Genomic DNA, 27,872 nt, shown 5'->3' on the forward strand with positions numbered 1-27,872 from the left:
CTTGATCTGAAGTCTATAACTTGAAAATAGTCTTCTTCTTATTATTATTTAAGAGCTATGCTCTCGTCGATGGAGTATACGCCACGCCTCTCTATCCTCGGCTTTGCTTTTAAGGTCTCGATACGACACAACGCCTGCCTTCGCTTTCAGTTGCCCGCGTAACTCTTCCTCGGTCTCCCTGGACCTCTTCTTCCTTTCACCTTCCTTTCAAAAATAGTTTTAAATAAGGCGTCGTGTCGTATCAAGTGGCCAATCATTCTTCCCCATCTATTTTCTATTTAATTCCGGGAATATAAGTAATTAATAAAATTATACATTTTTGACAGAAATAAAAGTTATTTACTTGCTACAAAATCTATACTGTTGGTGGCGCCACTTTCCTTATAATATATGGACAGGCCCTTACAAAAGCTATGAATTTTAATCGGACGTCTATAGAGACACGATATAATTTATTTATATCCCAATAAATTACGATTTGAATTCATTTTCTCATAGAAATGCCTCCATAATGGAGCCATTTTGCATGTATTTTATTACAAGTTTTTAATAAAGAAAGTAAAAGATAATTGAGACAATTAGAAATCTTTAATAGACTAACGTCAGATAGGTTTTTTGTTTTTGATTACTAGAAAGGTAATTTATTATTTTTGTGTTTTAGTGTCTTAGTGTGTCTTGAAGCGTTTTAAGCGTTCTAACTTTCCTATCTTCTTCTGAGCTGTGACGCTCTAAAGTCCAGGGTTAGCGTAAAAAAATTGCCATTAAATTTTCAAGATTTGGTTATGATTTACACAATCAGGCGCCCGCCGAACGTCAAGCCTCTTTTGGAATGCTATCGTTGCCGTTATCAGCTGTTAAGGCTTTGTGTCCCTTAGTCACCTCGTACGACATCCACGGGAGGATATGGAGCGGTCCCATTCTATTGCGAAACTACACGCCGCCGCTCTTATCATACTTTAAGTTTCTAATAAAAATATTATTGTGTAATTATAACATTATCGCGATTCCATACATTTTTGATTCAAATTCGAAAGTTCGACAAAACTGGTCTACTACTTGACTAGAATGGAATACACGTTTCAAAGATTTATATTTATGACAAAATGTTGCCCGGGGCTTCGCTCCCGTGGGAGTTTTGAGATAAAATATAGCCTATAGCAATCTTGGATAATGGACCTTTAAATGGTGAAAGACTTTTTGAAATCGGTACAGCTAGACTTGTGTATTTCAGCTACTTTCGTAGCATATGTCCTACGGACTATTAGTTTGGTGTAATGCAGCTGAGATAGGAAAAATAAGTATTTTGTTTTATTTACGGATTTAAGAGCAATTCGTTTTATTTACGGATTAAAACCTCGAGATTCTCTTCAAGAACTCTTCAAATCAATTAACATCCTCACTGTTGTATGTCAGTATATCTTTGATGTGCTTATTTTTGTCAAATCTAATTTACATTTATATAAAAAATTAAACGAAGTAAATAGTGTAAACACTAGAAATAAGCACAAACTTTGTATGAACAGATTCAGGCTTAAAAAGGTTCGGTGGTCTTTCGTGGGTCAAAGTGTAAAATTATTCAATAAAATCCCTGCACAGGCTATTAATCTGCCAATGAAAACAATTTAAAACTTATGTTTCATAAAATTTAATGGATAAAGCGTATTACACAATTAACACCTATTTAAATTAAATCAAAATTTCATTTATTCAACTCCAGTTTACAATAAAATTACGACTTACAACAATATGAATAAAATAAATAAATAAATATATTAGAACATATCACGAACAAATCACACAGATTGAGCTAGCCCCAAAGTAAGTTCGAGACTTGTGTTATGGGATACTAATTAAACGATACTATATTTTATAACAAATACATATATAGATAAACATCCAAGACCCGGGCCAATTAGAAAAAGCTCTCGGTTCAGAGGCAAGCACTTTACCACTGCGCCACCGAGGTCGTCATATACCTAATTTATACATATAGGTAAAGACCTGTATCTTGGGCCACCAGGTCTCCATGATACTTCCGGTTTTGTATAAATAATTAGAAAGTGTGAAGTCAAAATTTTGGAATCTTACTTTGGTATATCCAAAATGCTCTCTGGGGCCTCATAATCCATATATTTAAACCATTCTTTAAGTTTTGGTTGACATTCTGCATAATAAATGTCGGTGAATAGATTTTGCATTTAAACTTTCTCTGAATCACCCAGGCTGAGGTCTAGACAGAAAATTACATTACATGTGCTAGTAATAAAATAAATTTACGCACAATAAAATAAAAAATATGACCCGCAAACGTGTTCTCACATATCTAACGTTGGATCCAATTATAGATTGTGATTTAATGAAAGTGGTATCTAGAAATTCACTGTACCTATATTTTATACATTCTTCTATCTATGGATACAACGGTATGTGAAAACCAATGTTGGTTTATTTAATTAAATATAATTATCGTCTTGGGCGGTCAGAGTCGTTTAATATGGTTAGAATATTGTTATGGTTTTGTATCTTTCTTACTATATATATTACTATATTATAAATCAAAGCCCTCTATCGCGTCTGTCTGTCTGTTCGCTATAAACTCAAAAACTACCTCAGCCATGAGGAATACGACTATGACGAAAGAATATTATGATATTTCGCTAAGTATATTTGGTCCTGCTGAGCTGTTTATCATCCTCGGTTTAATTCGGGGCTGTAACGCCGCAAAGCCCTGAGTCGGGCTAAAAAATACACCTTGAAAATTAAAATTAGTTTGTTATTTAACTAGTTGTTCGCCGCGAACGTAGACCTGGCGAACACAATAAATTTTGATGAGATTTTACAAAGTTGGAAAATTCCATTGGCATATCCTAGATAACTTTTAAAATTTCATCAAAATCCATACAACGGTTCGAAAGTTATCGCATTACAAACACACATACATACAAAAAATGTATTTTTGCCCCAAGCAGAATGTTAATACCTCGCTCGCTTCGCTCAGTCAACAATCAGCCGCTTGGCTGATATCAACTATCTTTGGGAAGTATTGTTAACTATTAATAAATAAATAAATAAATATATCAGGACAAATCATACAGATTGACCTAGCCCCAAAGTAAGTTCGAGACTTGTGTTATGGGATACTAACTCAACGATACTATATTTTATAACAAATACATATATAGATAAACATCCAAGACTCGGGCCAATCAGAAAAAGATCATTTTCCATCATGACCCGACCGGGGATCGAACCCAGGACCTCTCGGTTCAGTGGCAAGAACCTTACCACTGCGCCACCGAGGTCGTCAAATTAACAACTATTAGCTACCAATAAGTGAAAGAAGTGCCGGACGACCTGCAATGAAATGAGCGGACATTATAATGAAAGTCGCAGGTCGTATATGGATGAGAGAGGTACAGGACAGAGGAGGATGGGGTCCGAAAGTAGTCCTATGCTCAGCATAACGGAAAGGGGCTGAAATGACTGAATGAATCTGCTGTCAAGGCTATATCTGTAGGCTATAGCCGTTAATCACGTCCACGAGACTTATTTTCGTAACATCTCTTACCATAATAAAAGAAAGAAAAAAATTGTAAGAAACAATCATGGCAAGCCCTTCTGGCATGATAGGTACCAACACTGTTCAAATGAGTTTCTTTCGGCATTTCTTCTCAGCAGTGGTCGTTCCGAAATGCCAGCAGTTTGTAGCTTGTGAGAAATTACTATTTATGTGAAAAAGTGCCTGTGAAGGTCTAATTTCTGAATAAATGATTTGATTTTACATAAATAAACAAAAAATACGAATTGAAAAAATGTGCATGATCAAGATAAAAGAGTTTCTTTCTCAGTGGACTGTGATAACGTTTCACAAACCTGTTTGAACTCTCACATTTTAGCGCCACTAATGATCTATAGATCAACGATCGTGATCGGTGACGCGTGCGCATGCCAATTACCGTTAGACGTGACAATGTTGATCGATTGTAAAAAAAAAAAATAATGTTTTGTTATTTTATTCGCAGCTGAATAAAAAGTGTATGATTTTAGGTACATAAAGTTTTTGTTTTAAGTAAAATAAATAAAAATTTTAAATTAAATTTTGAGCGGGATGAGAAGCAGCTGGCACATAATATGTTTCTCTTTTCTAATATCTTCTCTTACTAATATATTCTCTTTACTAATCTTTTTTTGCGAAAGTCTGTCGGTCTGTCTGTTCACTTGCACTGCTAAAGCGCTGAACCGAGTTTGATGGAATTAGGTACGCATATAGTTAAAGACTCCCGTGTAAACATAGGCTACTTTTTTTTTAAATCAACCCACTAATAACTATAATGGGGGGTGAAAAGACACGCGGGTGAAGCCGCGGGAAACAACTAGGATATAATAATATTTTTAACATGTGAATTAAAAAAAGTTTGTTGTCATGACCTTGGTGTGCAGGTTATAAAAGCGCGAATTTTGAGGTTAGGTCAAGTCAAACCCGACCAAACGCCTGTTCGTGACAGACATACGAATATACATTACATTTTTTTGCAGTAGCGGTATATTCTTCACTAACAGTATGTTACTTTTACTCTTTATATAATTTACAGTTTTGGATTTAAAATGTAATCTTTCTTTGTTTTCGAGTGTGTTATTGCTAACACCGGTGCAAGGTTTTATTAAAGTCGCCTAAGGGTATCTGACGTGACTTTTACGACTGCTTAGTAAGTAATGGCAATCGAAGTCGTCTTGCGTGAACATTATACAATTTTTCCAACTTTGTCCCTTAATCGTCGCATACGACATCTGTCGGAAGGTTACGGAGTCCAATTTTATGGCGGGACTATTGTACACATCGCATTACAATATTCTACTCTATGATCGGACGAAAAAATATTTTTGTCTTCATTTGTCTTATTTATATACCTACCCATATACATACTATAACAATCTTAATATACCTATTTTTTTTTACATTATCCTACAATAAAAGACAGAACTAATTAAAACAAACTATTTAAAAAAAAGGATAAGAATTAAATTTTTTCAATTACAAAATTGTTTTTTTTTTTGGAACCACCTGTATAAAGACAGTAACACGTATTACCTACTTACACACAAGTTTATCCTTATTAAGTCGGATTTTACTGCGAAAGTGACGCTTTCTTTGAGTTTGTATGGGATTGAAGTTAAATAAATAAAATAAATATATTACGACAAATCACACAGATTGAGCTAGCCCCAAAGTAAGTTCGAGACTTGTGTTATGGGATACTGACTCAACGATACTATATTTCATAACAAATACATATATACCCAAGACCCATCCAAGACCTGGAGCAATCAGAAAAAGATCATTTTCCATCATGACCCGACCGGGGATCGAACCCAGGTTCAGTGGCAAGAACTTTACCACTGCGCCACCGAGGTCGTCAAAACTAAGGTTGTATAGACAATTAAATTAGTCAACAAGTTTATTTGTTAGACTATTTAAAAATCCTCATACTTTCAATATTCATTTCGATACAACTTTTGAACGGCTGATCTTGATCAATTTTGATCAAACATATTTAAGAACCACCGCGTAAAAATTTGCTGTCAAATAAAAAAAAAAACACATCCAAATCTGTTCACCCGTTAATGAGTGCCTCGTATACAGACAGACACACTTAGCGGTCAAACTTATAACAGCCCTCTATTTGTGTCGGGGGTAAACTCAAGAAGGATGGATGGATTGCATAGAAGGTAGTATAAATAAGAAGGTAGTGTTGTGTGAAGTTGAAGAAGACCTCGCATGGGTGCGGCGCGCAAGTTAAAGTCAGCGTCAAAGTTGAATGGTGCAACAGTTACAGAAGCAGATCAGAAAGTAATTCAGATGACAGTTATGGAATATTATAATAATGAATACTTACCTATAATTATAAATACTGCAGATGCCAATATATGCATTTTGAACTCCATTTTGAACACAAAAATTACACACTATCAGTCTTTTTGTTCACTAAAATTAAAATTACACTATCTGTCTGTTCATTCGTCCATGGTGTGAGGGCTCTGAAACAAAAATAATATCTATGTGTTAATTTATTTCATCTTTACACCTAAACAAACACTTATAGCTAAACATTTGGCGTGAGAAAATCCCATGGAAAGCCAAGGTTTTCAATAACGCCTTATTATGAAGTAACGGGTTCATTTAATCAACCATTTTGAAAGTAAAAGTAAGACGTGATGACTCTATTACCAGACCAGTATCGGCTCCTAACGAAGGAACTTATCAACGGTTTACTGCACAAACATGACATTTTTTCTCACGCATTAAATTGAAACAAGATCTCCTCTGACGATAATAAAAGCTAACGTCAAAATGACACTTTTATAAAAAAAAAAAACAATATATTCAAATAAAAAAATAAAATAAAAACAAGACAATATATTCAAATTCAAATTCAAATCATTTATTCAGAAATTAGACCTTCATAAGCACTTTTTCTCGTCAATCTTTATATTTATAGTTATTTCTCACAAGCTACAAACTACTGGCATTTCGAAACGACCACTGCTGAGAAGAAATGCCGAAAGAAACTCATTTGAACAGTGTTGGTCGCTATCATGCCAGATCGGCTTACCATTATTGTTTCTTACAATGTTTTTTTTTTCTTTCTAATAATATATAAAAGTACATAATGTACATAGTCAAAAGGTATATCAAAACAGGTTATGATTGTGATCCGAGTGCTGATTATAATATATATACATATATATAAATAATAATTTTCAAACGCTTTTTTAATTATGAATATTTAAATAGTTCGAATAGTTCCGATAATTATACTTTTTAATGTTTAATCACAAAATAGTATTAACAATAAATACACACAAAATTTTATTAATTTAAACTAAAAAATGTATATCTTAAAAATAACTAATAAAAATAATGAAGTAAATTCGTCCTCCTAATTTTTAATATATGTATAAGACCTTTATTTGTTAATTGACGTCCTTGGAGAAAAGGCTGCGGTGAAGTTTGTTGCGCCGCTTCTTCTTCACCTGCGCTTTGGAAGCCGGCGGCAGACTTAGTTTAAATAATTTTGACGTCAATAAGTGATGTACTCGTATATCATCCTAAATTGAATAAAGAATTTTGAATTTGAAAAAAGTTATGAACACTTATGAATTAAAAATATGTTTAGAAAACGATTCTTATTTGTCTTGTAGTTAGGCTAATACCTATTGCGATGCCACAGCAATAGGATCAAGCTAATTTCACCACAAATATACAAAATATTTATGAATGAGCCATTCAGAAATATTTCCAATTGCCGTACGTGCTTTAGCCGCAACAACTTATCTTTCAGTCAAAAGCTCTCGAACTTAATTGCAGAAGCTTTAGGAATGCATTTCTCCGACCCACTTTGGAGAGCTTTCATCGAGAGACTTGCACTTGAATTTGTCGCTAAAATTTGCAATGATTTGTTTCGGTTGATAAATATTTTTGATAAATTGTAAAGTTTTTTGTTATAAATATCAATTTATATTATTATTAATGCGAAAGTTTGGGAGGGTGTATGTGTGTGTGTGTGTTCGTTACTCTTTCACCCAAAATCTATTGGACGGATTGTTATGAAATTTGGCACACGGGTAGAATTTAACATGCAATAACATATAGATTTACTTTTATCCCGAAATTCCCACGGGAACAATAACCCTGGCCGCAGTTACGAAGTACTTATATGTATATTTCTTAGATTTTTTTAAAAACTAGCAAGATCCATGGTTGGGTTTCATGCTGTATTTATAATATTCATGATTTTATTGTTTATACATAAGAAATGAACCGAAGACTTCTTGACACAAGGTGTAAAATACCAGAACGTCATAAAATCAAAGAGGTCACTGCATCAGCCGTCCGACGGGTGTGGGGCGTGACCTGTGACCGCGAAGATTGCACTATGGAAAGTAGCGCCGCAGACAATACTGGCCGCATTGACTTTCTCGCAACCTATGCTAGCCTAGTACTTTAGCCGCATGTTTCATACATTGATGCATGATGATTGATGGGATAAGTTATCAATGAGATAAAAAATAAGAAGGCTCAAAGGCGATGGTGGGATATTCCGGGATCTGAAAGTCCCAGGTACCAATCCTACTCGTGCCACTTGAGTTTGTATGCCAATCTGACTCATGTATTTTCATTGACCAACAGTTGCTTCCGGTGAAGGAAAACATCGTGAGGAAACTTGCACACTGGCAAACAATTTAAGTTCACTAGTGTGTATGCAACTGCTTGCAATTAGATATCGGTAAGTAGTCGTAAAATCATGTTAGATGCCTTAAGGTGACTTGAATAAAATCTGACACCAGTTTTAGCAATAACACACTAGAAAACAAAAGAAGAAGAAGAAGATTAATAATCAATAAAACATCTAGATAGTAAATAATCGGCACCACAATCTAATTCCATATAAATAAAAAAAAAAAACAATTTCGCATAACAATGCACAAAGGGGAAATAAATTGAACCAACCCGTTATAACCGACAATTTAAAAATGATTTTCATTCTCTACGCGTTTGGGTCATAAAGGGACAATCATTTCCTCATTAATGCCAGATGCAGCTTTTGACCCGAAAACGGGGCGAAAAACGACGTATCTGACTCTGCTATCAATGGCGCAAAAACTGCGTTAAAGTTGACAACGATATAAATGACAAGAGATGACAACGTACAATTTTTTTAATTTTATTTATTCCAAAATATAATTATAGATACTTAATTTGTAACCGGCCCCAGCGTCGGACGTGTCTTTATTGTAACTGTAAACCAATTGGAGTAGAATATTACATATGAGTAAAAAAACATTTTGAAATCCTCATCAAACAATCGAAATTACTAAACGTGGGAAATTGATAATTTGAAAAAATATATATATTGCACTTTTAGTTACAAAAATCTACAATTAAACACTTCATAATCTCGTTTACAATTACGCATACGGAAAAATTACATTATATAATTTCAAAATAAAACAAAACTTTATGAACGATTTTATCATGTCATGTTTTCACATCACATCAGTGATACACGCAAACTATTATGCAATAATGCAATTAATACGAAACAATTTTCAACATTCAGCTCTTCACCATTAGGAAAGAAAAACGAAAAAAAAACAACAAATTAAGCCCTGTCTACACCGCAATATTTCACCGCGCGAATTTCATTCTCGCGTTGTATTTCGTGACCGGAATTAATTTACTGAATGTATTACAAGAAAATATGCAGTAATTAAAAATATATCACATTGTGCCTTATTGCGTTATGCTAATAAATAATTTAACCTTTTAGGCGGCGATTTTGAAAAAAACTGTCACCAAAAAGAATTAAACGTCAAAACGTGTAATATTTTTTTTCAAAAGTCGATATACCAAAGAATATCGACTCTAGATATTTAACTCTAAACACAAATTTATCACATCCCATCGTAATATATTAAATAAGATTTGTTTATCCCGCAACGGTACACTTTTTATACTAAATGACCACTCAATATTTTTTTGAAACAGTATTTGTATCAGCCAGATCGTAGAGATATGTTTTTGAATAATGATGTCTATATTTTATTTATACAGGCTTCCATGTAATGATATATTCCTAATGACAATACGTTTAACAAGATACATTTGCATAGAAGATTAATATTTTTGAAAAACCAGATAGATGTTAAGTTTCACAAGTTAAGCTAACGACGATTTTTGAGAAGGTATTTTAGTAAGGATAAAAAAAAACCGTTACCAGTCACGCCATATTATCACACTAGTTTGTTAGTGAAGATTTTTATCTTCACAATCGCCTAATTAATTCGGAAAGCTCAAAAAGATAAATAAAATAAATAAATATATTAGGACAAATCACACAGATTGAGCTAGCCCCAAAGTAAGTTCGAGACTTGTGTTATGGGATACTAACTCAACGATACTATATTTTATAACAAATACATATATAGATAAACATCCAAGACCCGACCGGGGATCGAACTCGGACTCTCTCTCAGAGGCAAGAACTTTACCACTGCGCCACCGAGGTCGCAAAAGAAAAGACTGAATGTAAAAAGAGATGGAAAGAATTTCAACGAAAAACGCAATTCTTCAATGTCGCAGTCAACTAGTGTATCACAGAATATTTTTACAAGCTTATACTTATTTAGTTTCACCTGTCCCGATGATTGCTCGTCTGTTTCTTGTAATCAAATCTTGCAAGTTAGATTTCTGCTACTTCCAATTGTCCTACAGAGTTGAAATTTCCTACGTCGCTTCACATTCCATGACAATGCATTATTATGATAAACATGACCCGATGGTGCACCAAGGATCGGTGCCCAACGGGGGAACTCCTCAACGGTTTACAGCACGAACATGGGTTTTTTGTGACGCGTTAAATGCCACAAGATCTCTCTGACGATAATGAAAGCTTTTGGAAAAAAAAAATAATTTTTATCGAAAAATTGTTATTCTTCACAGTGACATTAGTCAAAAAAACATATACATACATCTTTATAATACACTAGATGTTCAGCCAGTGGCTTCGCCCCCGTGGGAATTTTGAAATAAAATATAGCCTATATCTTGGATAAAATACCTTTCTAATGGTGAAAGATTTTTTGGAATTGGTTCGGTATTTTCGGAGATTATCCGCCTCAAACATAAAAAAACTCACAAACGCTTACCTCTTTATAATAATAGTATAGATAGATAAATTTCAAGTTACCTATTAGCTGAAACTCAATCAATATTAACTTTAGCTTATTGACCATGTCGGTGTTATATTTCTCCGTTACTTGAAGTCAATGGCTTAGTTGCAAATTAAAATGCGCACAGAAGTTGCCACGTGTATTGACTGTGTAATGTTTAAGCTAGTTGTTCGCCGCGAACTTAGACTTCGCGAACATAATGTTTTTTTTTTTTACAAAAATTGAATATTTCAAAAACGATGCGAGTCTTAACCGATTTTGTTGCCACCACGAACTTACAAATTCTATTGGCAGATCCCACATACCTTTTAAATTACATCAAAATCGGACCAACAGTTCGAAAAATGTATTTTTGCCCCAAGTTACCTCGCGTTGAATTATACTCGGTCAAATATACGTATGTCGGGTACATACTATTGCCCAACTTAGACGCAAATGCATGATCATTGCATAGTTTGTATTAGGTTTTATATACCGCAATGAAAACAAGCAATGTACGCTGAATACGTCAAATTTCGGCGAATTGTTTCGCGATAGTGCATAGCTGGCATTACAACATACAATGTGCATATATTGCAATGAAGTAATGACCTGTTCTCGAAATTTTCGAGAAATAATTAGGAATTGTCTTGAAAGTGTCGTGGAAACTCCAGAGAATTTTCCTGCGATCGTTCCTGTAAAACCGATTAGATTTTCTCTTGGAAATCTGCAGGAATTATCAAGGGAAATTTCCGAGAACATAGAATTTCTCAATGGTGCATCGCTAACTGCAAGAAACGCTTGCATGTTTGCAGGATAAAATCAGCATATATATAAAATCGATTGGTCAATGTCAAAAATTTGGACGTCGTTAATTGATGTCTATGGAGAACAGCGGTGAAGTTTGTTGCGTCGCTTCTTCATCACCTGCGCATTGGAAGTCGACAATAGACTTGGTTTTAAGTATTTTTTGATGTCAAAGTGACGTCTTAAATCTTGACAAAACACTTGACATGATGATCAAAATTGGAAACTTTCAATCAATAAGAAAAGTCACTAAATTTAACAATAGCGACGCCCACACGAAACCAGATATATTTGTTCCTGGAATCCGATCTGATAAGCAAGTGCCGTCTTAACATCTGTAATAATTTTAATTTAACCCTTTCGGTTCAGCAGTTAAACACTTAACGGATTCAGTTAATAGCTGTTACTAATTGCCAATCGGTTTAATGTGACTACCGACCACCGGGAGTCAGTAAACGACACTGTAAATTTATGACTAACTTTTTAACCTCCGTTAAAACCAGAGTTAGGTTTAACATAACCGGGACTAGATAAGAGCGTAAAGAGCAGGTTAACGTAGGTTTATTGTGGTCAAACTATATTCGAACGTTTGTATTTGTGTAATATTGTGAGGAAGATTGTTACTCAGTTACGCGACTTGTACTACTGAATCGATTTTGTACAAAATTTGCACATGGGTAGAATATAACCTGGAATAAATAATGTTAATTTATGCTTACATGTTACTTTTTCATTAGTTGGTAACTATATAAAATAAATATATAAGGGCGTTCTGAACTCCGCCGCGGGCTCTCATTAGTGTTTATTAAATTGTACCATACACAGTAATCAATTTAATTATCCTATTTTATAAATAATTAAAGTATTGGCACAATGTTAAATTTATAAATATGTATGTAAGAAAAATTTATTCTTTATTTTAAAAAATGTGCGACACTAATGAAACGCTACACGCCGCGTTCAAACGATCGTGAAATTCACACATAAATTAAAGTAAATACATTGGTTGGATTAATTTGTGATCTGTGTTTTTTCACATCACCAAAAAGGCAAACAGGCCTGCGTCCCCTGATGGTAAGTGGCCACCGCCCTCTATTGACGCCTGCACTGCGTGGAGTGCGCGACTTTTACCACAATACTAATTTATTCTAATGTTCGTAAAATTAAAGAGGAAAGCTTAGATACAGACAGATGAGAGCGTGGTTCCAGAGAGCGGTGTTATATTATACTATATGCGCCTCGGGTTCGCTCCAGTGGGAATTCTGAGATAAAAAGTACCCTATGTGATATTCCAGGTTATATTGTACCCGTGTACCAAATTTTATAATAATTCGTCTAGTAGATTTTGCGTGATAGAGTAATAAACATACACACACACACATACATCCTCACAAACTTTCGCATTTGTAATATTGCTAGTGGGATAGTGTTTTCTTTATTTATGATTTTATTTAATTCGGACAATATGATTACAAAGTAAAAAAATATGATTTTACAAAGTAAAAAGTTATCATTATTCTAATTCTGTTACGAAAATGGCGGTCTCAAAACGGGTTAACGTCAGAGTTTTAATTACTTTTTTATTCGACTGTATTAAAAAAAAAAACATGTAAAAGGCCAGACTATTTTTCAGCCAAGCGGTGATAACATTTTTGGGGTTAGTTAGTAAATTAATAAAACATAGATAAAAAGTGTTAAAAATATAAAAGTGCCTAATTAGTAATAATAAAATGAACATATCACGGGTTTCAGGACATCACAACTGTAAATTAAAGCGGGAAACAACGATTTATTATTTTCAAAAACAATCCCTGATTAAATATCAGATTCATTTTCATTCAGACCAGAATTTCACAGGCACTTTTTCGCTTCAATTTTGTTTTAGACAAAGGCGTGAGTTCAATTCTCGCTCGACTCCAGAATTATTTTCATGTTATTATGATTTTCAATTATTTTTTTTTTAATTCCGTGTTCAATTTATGTGAGTCACATCTTTGTCGACTGTAATCACACCGCTGACGTTTTTAAACAAAATGGCGTACTTTGCGTTTTTCTGCGCAGGTTAGAGTTAACGTCAAAGTTGACGGTGCAACCCACTCTAACAGTGCAACAGTAAAAACATTCACTGTGTCCGTATAAACATATTATTGTAACTGTCCCATGTCCGTCGAGTAATTGTTTAATGGAGCTCGTACGTCATACTATAGACCGCTGCATTTTGCTGTAATGTGTGGAAAGCGACCGACAAAATGTACGGTGATCGTGACAGTGTGGTTCCCGCCCCAGAATTGAACCAGTCCATATCTTACTAAATATTGGATTTCTTTATTTTCGAATGTTTCTCAGATTTTATTGATATGACTTTTACGACTACCTACCGCGCCTGTGAACTTAAACCTGTCAACCAAACATTGCAAAGATTGTACGAAGCGATTTAGGGATAAAAAGCCTTGATAGCTAATACTGATAGGTAACAACAGCATTCCCAAACGTGGTTACGTGAGGCGAGTAGTAAAATCACAGGCGAACCTTTGAGAGAATTCAACCAATATAAGCGAAATCTAATACATTAGTAATTCTTTGCTCAAATCACAGTGATTTGTGATTTTTTTGCGGACACCCACTACACACTCAATGGCCGATGATTGAGCAATTTAGATCATCAATATGACAGTGCTGACACAGTTTTTTTTGCTGTCGCTACCTAGATCAGGATTATAATGTGACATGTAAGGCGCCTTTTTGGTGATGTCAAAATACTGTCAAAAATTGACACTAATTTTGATCGCAAAATCTTTTTAATTTAATTGAAAATTCTTTGCGAATCATAAAGTGTGTTTGCGTGATTCGATATAAAGGAATTGCTGCGTAATTTAGAGATTGGCGTAAACGGAAGGAGGCCACGCAACGGTGGGTCACTGAGGGCTCCAGATGACGAATTCAAATTCAACTCAAAATCATGTATTCAGAAATTATTAGACCTTTACAGGCACATTTTCTCGTCAATATTTATAGTTATTTCTCACAAGCTACAAACTACTGGCATTTCGGAACGACCACTGCTGAGAAGAAATGCCGAAAGAAACTCATTTGAACAGTGTTGGTCCCTATGTTGTATCGATGTCGATGTGTGTAAACAAAAGTGGTAAAGAAGTATGTTCAGTGCCCTCCTAGCCCTTGGTTAAACTACAAGAATGTAGTGCAGGGACCACCTTCGAAAAAAAACACTGATCGCTTTAATTTATTTTTAATTGATAACCTTTACTTTTTTATTTTTGAAAATAATAATGAGATGAAAAAATTCTGGTATCGAGCGGGATTTGAACCCGCGCCCCTGTCTATCCGGGACAGTGCTCTTGACCACTGAGCTATCGAGGCTGAATTAATTCATCTCTTTATGTCTTAAGCCGACGTACAGTATTTTCATTAGTGAGTAGTAGGTACTTTATTTGCAATTCATTGCAACCATTACATAAGATCTAGTTAAGTTCGAAAAAACTAGCATAACAAAAGATATTTTGCTAGTAAAATATTTATCCAGTTAAATAAACGGTAGTCGATAGTGAAACTTTTAACTTTCACCTCTTTGTCTGACCGTACCATACTATCGACATCTCAATTTGTTGTAGGAAAGTCCAGCAATTAATCATGTAAATTGCATATTTGATTCTGTCTGTCTGTCGTGTTAGAATTACTGAACATAATTCTATGTGAGTATTGTTTCGTATGATTTTGTGCGGTGATGGTTAAGTTTAATGCAAAACAACATTTTATAACGAGGTACCCACCTAGTTGCCTGTGTATAAAATGTATTCACACAATGAAACACGATAATCAAATGTCACTTTAACTGATCAATTTTATTTACAGTAACATTTAGTATTTTTTTTGTTCTCATTGAAGTATAATTAAAACGCTATTTAACTCCAACATTCGTGACGTCACTTGTACCCACTGTCATAAGGAGACATCCCGTTTTTGTTTTTGATACATGGAAAAAAGTATCTAATTTGATGGCAACTAACAGATATAAGAAATCCAACTAACCCATTCTTTCATCCTGCATAACTGGCAGTCCATTACCGTACTACAAAAGATTCAATGTGTGACAAAAATTCAGTCCGTGCATTAAAAAACAGTAGGAGATAATATTAACTTTTTATAACTAATTAGCGGCTAATTCTGCCCGGCTTCGAACCTTTCTCAAGAAATCTCCTGTACAACTGTGAAAATTACATCAAAATGTCTCTCAGGCACAGAAAATTATATTTTCGAAACATAAAAACAAACTATAGGTACTAGGCGCACAGGATTCAGAAAGAGGTATTAAAAACGTCTACGGAAAAAAGTTAAACGAGAGATGGTAGACAATGGCTGAAGGACAATAGGTTACGCTGATGAGAGACCGGACCAAGTCTTTGTCTGGGAACACCGCAAACTAGCAAACAAATCACGTACAGTCTGCTGCACATTAAGCTGCTCAAATTCACGGAAATTCGACGCTATCACTACCGCATAATGGTCCATACAGCAGTCACTGAGTCCTGCATGTCGATTTTAAAAGAATTGGACTTTAGTTACAATAGTTAAACCGAGAGCATCATTAATTAGTTTAAGAGAAAAGTGACATTACAAATGTTTAGATTGACACTAACAGTTTAAATGCTATTGTTATTAAAATCTTCAAAATTGAGAAATTTATTGAACAATAAATAAATGTACTAAAATGAGCCCTGTCCACAACCACAAGAAATGTTCTCAATCTATACTTATAATAATCTTATACATGGATGGATTTTGATGCGGTTTACACAGTTACCTAGTAGTTTTTCGACTGTTACTGTTGTTTAGTGCGAAATATAGCGGATGGTCTAACTTAAAATCTGGTATAAGTTTTGTCGCGATACGTTGCTTAGAATCCGAGACGAGATACTGATTACAATAAGTGAGAAGCAGACGTAGGAAATTCACGCGGGCGAAGGCGCGAGCGAAGTTATAGTAGTTAGACAATGAAATTCTTTAAATGGTAACAAGATGGTAATACACAAAATGATTCACGAACAAATAATATTCAGAAATTCATCTACTTATACAGATTTCTTCTTCTTCTCTGTTACAGATTTCTGTGAGTTACAAATAAATTCACGAATAATTACCAAGATTGATAAATAATAAAATAAATATATTAGGACTAAACACACAAATTGAGCTAGCCCCAAAGTAAGTTCGAGACTTGTGTTATGGGATACTAACTCAACGATACTATATTTTATAACAAATAAATATATAGATAAACTTCCAAGACACGGGCCAATCAGAAAAAGATCATTTTCCATCATGACCCGACCGGGGATCGAATCCGGGACCTCTCGGTTCAGTGGCAAGAACCTTACCACTGCGCCACCGAGGTCGTCAATATCCAATGAAAACAGTAGATGTTAATATGAACCTATCATCATGCATTCCGCGAGCAACTTTCGTTGTTATGACTGACAGTATAACAAAACTGATGAAACTAAAATCAACACGCGAAACGAAAGTGAAACGATATTAAGTGCAAATAAAGGTAAGCTCTGTACAAACAGCGTAGCTTCTTCAAGTTCAAATACTTACCCATACTTATTATTGAGATGTTGAGAATACTTTTTTCACTACTTAGTTGCTATGTTATGATTTAAAAATAAATTAATTTCTCTTATTTTGTGGTATGGCACTATATTGGGCCACTCTTACACGATCGTAAATGCTTGTGTAAAAGTGTCATTTTCATAAATATTATACATATTGTACAGAAAAATAGTAAAGCGTATATAATATACTATCGAAGTTTTGTTTGTGAGATTGTATGTTTGTTAATATTTCACGCAAAATCTGCTAGACGGATTGTTATGAAATTTGGTACACGGTTAGGATATAACCTGAAATAATTCATAGGGTACTTTTTATGCCGAAATTCCCACGGAAGCGAAGCCACAGGGCGCAGCTAGTACGATCGTAAACGTGCAAAGATAAAGCAGGCTATCAAAAATTAAGTGCAGATAGCTATAAATCATAGTATTCTTGGTAAAGTTATTACAGTTGCTTCTATGCTGTAAAACTGTCCATAAAATGTCCGGTAGAAAATAAAATGTCAGAGAAAATGATAAAATGAAATATACTTTATATAATGATCGAAGTTAGGTGCCGATTTTAATGAGAAAATCTAGTAATGGCGTACAAAATCGATTGATGTGATTCGATTTAGTTTCTCGCACGATCTTTCATCGGATAAACAATCGAGTCGGGGCACATGTTTGCATTACATCTAGCATTTGTTTTCTACTTCGAACGTGCGTAAAAAAAAAAAAAACTTTTTTTTCTCTACCGTGGGAATTTCGGGAAAACTTCTTTTAGTGCGAGGCATACATATTGATGGATCAATGCTCATTATTGTAGCCTACAGTTGCAGAGCATCAATACATCAATGTGAACAATATAATCGACGGAGCAGCATCGCGCCCGCATCGACGCATCGTAGTGCAACGGAGCAGTGAGGCCGCCCTGTCAGTGCTACATAGTTAGCTACATAATAGTATCCAAAGATACATAGAGAGATACTAAGATCTCATGTTTTACATTTATAGTATAAAATATACAAAAATATATTTGATTTAATCATTTTTGAAACACATTCAATACCATAAACAAATTCTTGTTGAACCATTCAACCATATTAGTGTTCACGATAATAGGTCCAAACGACATCCATGGGAAATTGAGTGGTCCTATTATAGAGCGGAACCATATGGCATAGTGAATACGTGGCGACTAAGGTAACGATAGCATTCCCAAGGTGGGTTGATGTCAGGCGAGCGGTCGGTTACAAAATCACAGCCAAATCTTTTAAATTTCATCGCAATTTATTTTACGCTATCCCCGGGATTTGGGGTGTCACATCTCCGAATGTACTGAGAACACGCAATAATGAGAGACAGTGAATAACCACGTCGAAAACCACGAATGTAAATATAATTTTATATCTTAACTAGATGTTGCCCGGCGGTTCACTCCCGTGGGAATTTTGAGATAAAATATAGTCTATAGCAATCTTTTATAATGTACCTTTCTAATGGTGGAAGAATTTTTGAAATCGGTTCAGTAGTTTCGGAGATTACCCGCCTCAAACATACAAACTCACAAACGCTTAGGTACCTCTTTATATTAATAGTATACAGTGCACTTTCAAAAGTACAGTACACGTAATATTAATTGTTCTTGTTGTTATTTTTAATGAGAACAGGCTCTTTCTTTGCCCAATTAAACTGGTTTTTAAGGTTTTCCAGTTAAAAAAGTCGACACGCCCCGTGCCTGTACATAATTATCTAATTTCTTTCTGTATATCACGTGTCAATTTTTGAAATGTGTGGAAAAAATACAACTTTTCGATTGTCATTTTCAATTGAAGTTTACCTTTTGTTTTATTATTTCGTTGTACACACACAGTTCGAATAATTTTTATTGTAAAAATAGAAACATGTCCAAAAATAAATCAATGTTATGTCTAAAATGAAAAATATGTTTAAATAAAAATAATACATAACAAAATGTGTTGAGAGTCTTAATGATCTTTGTAAACAAATTTAATGAAGGCTGGATTCAATATTTTTGATATTATTTAGAAAACTTTTTGTAAATGTCAAAAATTTTGATTTGATAGCTATTCTACTAGATTATGGAAAGTCGGGCATATTTTAATTTGTCTAACAAATAAACTTGTTTACTACAACAATTTTGTTCATTATATGTATATCTTCCGCAATATCAGGTAACTTTGACGATTTTAAAAATCTAACAAAAGTTTTATCGATATTTAAAAAAAAAAGAAGAATGCCTGCCAGTAACCCCCAACACGAACTATGAGAAAAGTGCAATAAACTCAATTCTTAACTAAATTACATTCTATTTTTGAACACACACGATCAAGAATAGGCCGACCAGTTCCCTTACTCCGTTGCAAATATTTATAGTCATTGTGACTTTTTTATTTCTCACATTATCTTATTATAAATCATGTGTTCTTTCTATAAACAACTTTATCGCTTTCATAATTCGATTCAAATTCCTGTAACCTGTATCGGAAAGGGCTACCTGTGAATGATTTTTGTACCAAGCAATAAGTATTTTTATGATTCATAATTTATTTTTTATGTCATGAGCTTTAATTATATGAGTAGATTCACGTCTTTGATATAGGCCTAGAATTTTACTATTAAATGTTTTAGATATATGAGATTTAATATTCTTGTCCGTCTGTGAAAGACGTTTATACAGATGATTACCCGTTGAATGCAAATAAAGTGACAATTTGCAGATAATTCGAATAATAAACCACACAATGCCCATACAAAGTTGCCAGTATTCGTGTATAAAGGCGACAATAATTTGAATTTACAATTGAATGGTAATTCAGAATAATTCACTGAGACCAGTCTGGTTCATATCGTGATTATATTTAGAAAGGTCGAGATGTTACAGTATGATGCCAAAGACCCTACGGAGGTAGTAGAAAAGGAAAAACGTAGAAAAGCGAGTTCTAGGCTCCAACACTGAACAAAGACAGAACGGGGATGGAGCTCCAGGTAAGAGAGAGAATTTAAAAACATTTCTTATTTTCACATAACACTCATTTCACGACTGACGTGCGATTTGAAATACAGATATGCGTACTAATGTTACTTATATTATCTAGATTTCATATTATTACAGTGAAAGCTATAAACATAACCCATATCAATTGCTATTCAATATTTTCCAGTAAATCACCAATATGGAAATATATTCCCAACTGCAGAATCGAGCACTTATTTTATACGGACTTACGGTATGCTTTCTACAAGTTCTATCACGGTAATTTGAACCTTTTGGTGTAGAGAAATAGAGTTTATAATAGCTGTTGGGATATGAAACAATTCTAGGTTGTCTAGAAATCCATTTTGTATTCTGGGTCTAGTTTCGAATCTTGTATTTTATAAAATAACAGCGGTGTTCCTCAAGGTACAATACTAGGCCTTGTGTACTGTAGATTTGCACCCACGCCAGATAACTATTATTTTATTTTAATACTAGCTGCACCCCGTGGTTTTACCTGCAATTCATAATTTGTTGTAATTTATATATTGTAATTATTTTTGAAAAATACTTATTTTGACTATCAAACTTTTTGGCAAATCCTACGGTAATAAAAAGTATCATATGTGTTAATGAAAGATATAAACTATCTCAATACTTAATTTCATAAAAATTTTCGTATCGTTTCATAAAAAGTAACAAACATACGCATTGTCTTTGTAATACCAATTGTGACTATCAATTAAATCACTTAACCATTGGATAAATTCGTATAAAATCCATTTTATGCTGCACTTAATATTTTTTCTTTAATAAAGACAGACCCAATTTTGTATCATAATAAATTAAACTTCTTGTATATTCATTCCATGAAACAATCAATTTACTTATTTATTTTTGAAAGTTGTTTCCCTCTTAATTTTTTCCTTGAAACGACAATGGTATAACGTATAAATATAATTGTTTAGACGTATATGATTATATATTTTATTTGTCAAACAATTCAAATTATAGTCACGTTTTTATGAAATGTAATAATTACAAATAAATAAACAGTTACATTGCTTCTAATAATATTATTACATGCTTAAATTTACAGTTATATCTGTCAATTAAATTCTTTAAAATTAATGTCACCTGTCAATAAGTTAATGTTTCAATAAATTCATACAAAAGCCCCCCACTATCTTTTCATGTATCTCTGTCTCGGCATAGACATACAGAAATGGATAATATGGATATAATAAATAATAATAATAATAATATAATGTGTCAGATTAAAAAAAAATTATTTTCTTACACCTGAAATTTCTATTAATTGCCAGTTGAAGAAGACGAAAGTTATCAATCGAAGTAAAAAGGATTAATTTAGAGACGACCTCGGTGGCGCAGTGGTAAAGTGCTTGCCTCTGAACCGACAGGCCCCAGGTTCGATCCCGGTCGGGTCATGATGGAAAATGATATTTTTCTGATTGGCCCGGGTTTTGGATGTTTATCTATATATGTATTCGTTATATAATATAGTATCGTTGAATTAGTATCACTACACAAGTCTCGAACTTACTTTGGGGCTAGCTCGATCTGTGTGATTTGTCCTAAATATACCTATTTATTTATTTAAAGAGACAGGAAATTTATACTAGCAATTTGTCGCGTTACCAGGAGAACATAAACAGTGAGGAATCTCAAAATCAATCTTTTGTCAAACGAAATCGCGCAATATCGCAAGTGTTGTGCCCGCTGATTTAGCGGTCGAGTGACTTTTGCGTGGAATCAATTACTCAGTGCGTCGACCTGTGAATGTATGTATGACAACGCTGCGTTTTCACTGGTAACTACAATCGGGACGCTGTTTTAGTTGATCTTTTTAATTTTTTTTTTATTTATTTATCTTCAAAAAAAAAAAACATGTAAAGTGGACTTAAACCAAAAATAATGCAGAATAATCGCCGCGTATTCTTCTAATGTGCATTGAAAATAGGTGATCGATTTAGCTATTAATAATTTTCTTGTATGAAATAGATAAACATCCATCGAATTAACACACCTGTAATTTAATCAAACTAGACCTCGCGAACACAATAATTAAAAAAAAAAACTGTGAATATTTCAAAAACGACTTAACCGATTATGTCACCCTATTAACTTAAACATTCGGTTGACATAACCTACCTATTTTTCAAATTCTACCAAAATCAGATCAACGGTTTGAAAGTTATCGCGTTACAAACATACAAAAAAAAATATTTTTTTTGCCCCCAAGTTGATTTGTAGACCTCGCTCGCTTCAAAAATAAAGTAATGAGCGAAATATGAAACAAAAATTGGAAATTGAAAACCGTTTTAATTGTTTTTCACGTAAAATTATAACAACAAATTAAAAAGAAACCTATGCACGATGCAAATGTGTGCGTATATCTGTCCTAGTTCACATAAAAGATGTTGTCAAAGAGAAGCCCATTCATAAATCTCTTGAGATGGGCAAGGTCAAACAAACTAGTTTACCTACGTGTTTTCTTTTTGTGTCTAAATTAAAATCGGACTTGTTTTAGCAAAAAAACATTGATGATTTAAAGAAATAAATAAGTTTTTTTTAATATAAAAATGAACAGACTAATAACTTTAATAATTATTACATTTAAAATTGTTAATTAATAAGAATAATAATATTTTTGCATGAGCCACAAAAGTAGCTTTATAGGCTTAGTGACAGTACCAGCATTCCCAAAGATAATTGAGTCAGGCAGGTCGTATCATCAAAAATTTTATGGTTTATATATGTCAAGTGGATCTTGGACTTTTGAGGCATCACAGCTGAGAATGAATCCAGAAATATGGTCAGATGAAAGCAAGAAGTTTTTACTTTTTTATATTTGAGGATGAAGGTCACAGCACACTTATACCGTACCGCTTCCACGCGGTGAGATAGCGTTCATTGAAAGTGAGCTTGACAGAACGAGCTGACAAATTTTTTGTCAATGTAAAATATGTCTAAAGGGGACGCTTTAAAGCTAACTTTTCAATGAACATCTTCTTACTGAGTGGGAGCGGAGCGGTATAACTAATATATTTACTTTAAAGGTGAGTTGCACCAGGCTACCATCGATAAGACAAAACGGCATACTTTGCGTTGTTGTGCGTGGGTTGAAGTTAACGTCAAAATTTACTAGTATAACCAAATTAAGTGTACCACGTCTAATCTCCCATCTTTAGAATGGACAACAAAATGACTAACGTTTCACGATGCTTTGTTTCCGCACACTCGCTGTGTTGTGTCAGGCCTCTCAAACGAAGTGAAAGCTGCATACGCGTGCAACATACTAACTTATTCTATACTTAAGTAAGTACCCAATAACTTGAGGAAAAACGGTCACTTTATAATGCTATAAAAATACTGTTACTTTGTAAAAGGGATAAGCTAAATTAACACTACGAAACATAACAGGAAAATTTATTTAACTAATTATTTTATTAAGAAATTGACCATAGTTAATTAAAATTAAAAAACCAAACGAATAAAAATAGCTAATTTTTGAAATTAACTTAATTTCTCTCTCGCCTATGCGTGTTCTCTGTTCAATTCAAACTCTAAAAATGTAATCTTAACCTTTTGAAGATTCGACTATGTGATACAACCGGCCGCCTACCTACCTGACGCCAGCCCTCCATGGGAATAAATATTATTATTTAATCATCCATTTAATATTCCGTACATGGAAGTCACGTTCACTCGTTTAGTTTAACTGTTATGATTTCGTGACATTTTTGTACTAACAGTCATACCCGTGCCGTCGAAAGAATTTTTAGCACTTCATCGCAGAATGTTCTCATCCATTACCCAAAATGGATGAAAGTTGCACTTCGTCGCTGAATGTATAAATTTGGCAAAATTGACATTTGTGTAAGGAACATTTTGCTATAGGGGCAATTTGCGAAAAGGACATTCTGTCAGAGTGGCAATTTAAGAAAGAGACGATTTACGTAAGAGGCAATTTGCGAAAGGGACATTATAACAAAAGGGGACATTTTGCGAAATATGGACATTTTATGAACGGGACAATGTGCGAAAGGGACGGGAGAGACATTATACAACGAAGTAATTTAAACTTGCTGAAATCGCAAATTTGTCGCTACAGAGACAGCTCATATAGAGAGGTCCATGCAGTGGACTGTACTCCCAGTGGTAACAACGTTTATCTGCCTTTGATTGTACATATACTATGTACAAATATTCGTGTGAATATTGAAAGAAGCGGAGTTTAGTCACACTATACAATCATCATCAGTCATGTAAACGTTCCTACCGCTGAAACACCGGGACTTCTTTCTGATAATAAAGTAGCACAGGTTCACATGAACCTATTTCAGGAACTAGCCTCTCTTCAAAGATTAATGTCAACATGCCAACTTAGCTTAGTATTAAGTCTCCTTATACAAATTTTGTTATCTGAGGAAAATAAACGATATTTATTATTATTATTTGTATCTCCTTTTGGGATTCACGGCACATAGTCCGGTCCTTTGAGAGGCTTTCGTGGGGATATGGATCCAACACGTAGAGGCCCTTTGGAGGATTTTGATGTTGTGTAGGTCTCCCGCCAAGACCCGCTCCCGGATATACCAATGAAATGGTATGCCCATGAGCAGGTCTCGGCGGGAGTGTGAACTATTGCAGAATAATGGATACAAGTACTGATCTATGGAATGATATTTGGATGAACTTAAAATGGGTTATTGCAAAGAGTTCGAACACCTGCCATAATCATGATAACTGACTATTCAGTGGCAGGTGGTGACTCGCCGCTCACTGGATGAGCCCCTCAAATCAGTCGCCGTGATTGGCGACAAAGGGGCAACTTTGGCGTGGGCGGCTAAGGGTGTAGAGAGGTGAGTCTGCGGGGCGCGAAATCATGGTGATCCAGTCAGACGCCCCCGGCGTTATGACATTTTACACTTCCACCCTTCGAGCATATAGCTCTCGCGACTCCACTCTGGCCGGCCGGTGAAGGCAAGCCAGAGGTAGGGGTCCTGTTACCCCTACCTCTGGCTTGCCTTCACCGGCCGGAAGGAAGGCGGAGGTGAGGAACAGGGGCCTCCCCTGGGAGCACTCAGGTCCATGGTGGGGTCGCTACTCCCCAACAGCTCGCCACATGCTGCCCTGCGGGCTTATTATATTATTATAATGGCCAAATGATTGCCAAATAAATACAGCCAGAACCAATGGCCTAATCGGCATTTCTTATGAATTCAAATCAGAAAAATACTTTAGACATAAAAACCGTGATCATTTGAGGTTATGGTTGCCACCCGTACTATATTAATATAGTATCCGTACTAATTACTAATATTATTTGTTTCACCTTGGATTCCCTGAAAATATTTATATAGCGCTATTTTCAGACAAAAATGGTGGCAAGCGTATGGACGAAAGAGAGAGAGGATTAGCAGCATAATTGCATTAGAAAGTGTCTAACGACAGAGCTGTCAATGTCAATGTCAACAAAATGCCGCGTTTTTAATTGTCAAAGTGAAAAAATTACCTTTTCTTTAATTTACTTCCAAACCCCATCCATATCTTCGCCATCACAGGTCTTATCAGAAATAAAAAACGTGTTTTTAAAAAAGCGCAATTAGCAATCTTGTTACTATGTGCAGTAAGTTAACGGGAATCACTCTAACCAGGAAATAGAATAGTTAATTTAATATTAACAGTTCTAAACTGCCATTAACGGTTAGGATTAGCTATTAGTTATGTGTATTTATGGTTTAATTTTATGGTAGTAATTATAGGAAAACTAATCTAAAATTTAAAAAATAACTTACTTGTTTTAAACTTTAATTGTTTACTTCCAAGATAAGCGCCGAGTTCCGATTTCTGTCATAAGTCGTATTTCATTATTTGATTCCAGTACTTAAAAATAAAATCTGCACAGTGGTAACTTGCATCTTTTTTTATAGAAAAAGTTTTAGATATATGAGCATGCAGATTATGTGATTATAAGCAAAATCCGGTATTCACAGGCACCAGCATACTATTAAATCCATGATTGTCTGCAATACAATTTCAATCGACCGAATTTGATTATTGAAATTTTGCACATGCTATTTTTGGAATTTCAGAAGTAATAATGGAAAACGAAATATGTAAATATATTTCGCTTTCCATAATTACCCGAACAATTTTAAAAAATAACTACTAACATAATACATAAACAAGCTTAAAAGTGACTTCTGTTTCCATCAATAATAGTCACTACCAGTTGGAGCCACTTAAGGGTGGGTTTATTAAAAATGTAGCCTATAACCTCCTTGCAGAAAAGGAGAGGGTGGAAAAAAGGAGAGGCCTTTGCCCAGCAGTGGGAGATGACAATAGGCTGCAAAAACCTTATAGATGTTCAACAAAATCCAAATAAAACATAGACTTAAAATTGTAACAAGAAAATTTTCTCATTTACATTAAATGCATATGATAATATAAATTGTGAAACGGTCCTCCGACAATTGCTTCGTCTACGAATGTTTCGCCGACAGAATGTCTCCTCTATTCTGCCGGCGAATCGTTCGTCGACGAAGGGTTCTGTCGTAATATATTGTTACAAGAGCATGGAAAATTAATTCTTCGACCAATTCCATGATAAATATTCAGCGTTGGAGATACACGGCTCATATTTGGATGCAGCTCAAGATAAAACAACAATAGAATACATTTGCATTCAGAACGAGCCAAGCGATACATCGTTTATTCATGCCATTGATCAGGAAATAGGAGATATGTGAACTCAACAAAAGTAGGTACTTTTGTACCTACCACAGTTTACGTTTCAAAATGTTCCTTGATAATTATTATGAACTATTTTAAGTAAGGACAAATGAATATTATTTTAGGCCTTGGAGGTGAGATTTATTTATTTTTAATTATATATTTATTTAGGGCATGCATATGCATACTGCTACCTGTTATATTGCCTTTCAATAAAGGTAGTAAGATACTCACTAGAAACTAGCGTTAATACAAAATAAATAAAATAAAATGCGTTTATTTCAGGCAAGGCCCATAATGTTAGTAATACAAAAACTTCTCATATGCTATGCGAAATAGCCATATAATAAAAATGCAAATTATAAAAGCTACTCACGTTGCAGTCTATCGCTGCAACAGAGAGGGATGCACGCTTGGAAATGAAAAATAAGTTTTCATCACCTCTCTTTTTTTTAATATACGTTTATAGTATTTTTATAATATACGTTATGTGGCAACATTTTGCACCGAAAGTAAACGTTTTAAAAATATCTGCAATACGATAGACAGAATATGACGTGAAAAAGTGCCTGTGAAAGCCTAATTTGTGAATAAATGATTTGATTTTGATTCTCTAGAAGTTATGGCTCTTGTCATTGCACTAATACTGACATTTGCATGTAACAAACGACTTTCTCATCTTAATACCATATCTCCTTTATTCCCTTATCTAGACCAATATTGCGTGTTACGTGCGCCTGCGCATGGTTACCGTTGTTATGATTAAATTAACATAACTCTTCTATTTATGGATAATTAGACTGTGATATAATTCTCATTCGTCTAAGTATATACTCTTGCGCCGACTGCATTTCTGATACTTAAATATGGTCATCGAGTAGGCTAGTGATAAACTCGATAAAAAAGGAAGAATCGAGTGTGTTTTTTGTCTGTGGCTAACATGTAATAGATTCTACTGTATTATGACTAATTACACGATTACTACTAAT

The 27,872-nt window shown here is 34.3% G+C and overlaps 1 protein-coding gene across 1 annotated transcript in view; it reads right to left on the reverse strand.

Annotated features, from left to right (window-relative positions):
• LOC128679845 (uncharacterized protein) overlaps nucleotides 1-27,872 on the reverse strand; it is a 58,943-nt gene that overhangs the window by 21,380 nt on the left and 9,691 nt on the right. Inside the window, exon 2 of the mRNA XM_053762310.1 lies at nucleotides 5,895-6,036. Coding sequence (XP_053618285.1) covers nucleotides 5,895-5,943 — 49 coding nt within the window. The 5' untranslated portion in view covers nucleotides 5,944-6,036. The remainder of the gene's footprint in view (nucleotides 1-5,894; nucleotides 6,037-27,872) is intronic.

This window comes from Plodia interpunctella, chromosome 22, assembly GCF_027563975.2.
Source record: "Plodia interpunctella isolate USDA-ARS_2022_Savannah chromosome 22, ilPloInte3.2, whole genome shotgun sequence".
Classification (NCBI taxonomy): Eukaryota; Metazoa; Arthropoda; class Insecta; order Lepidoptera; family Pyralidae; genus Plodia; species Plodia interpunctella.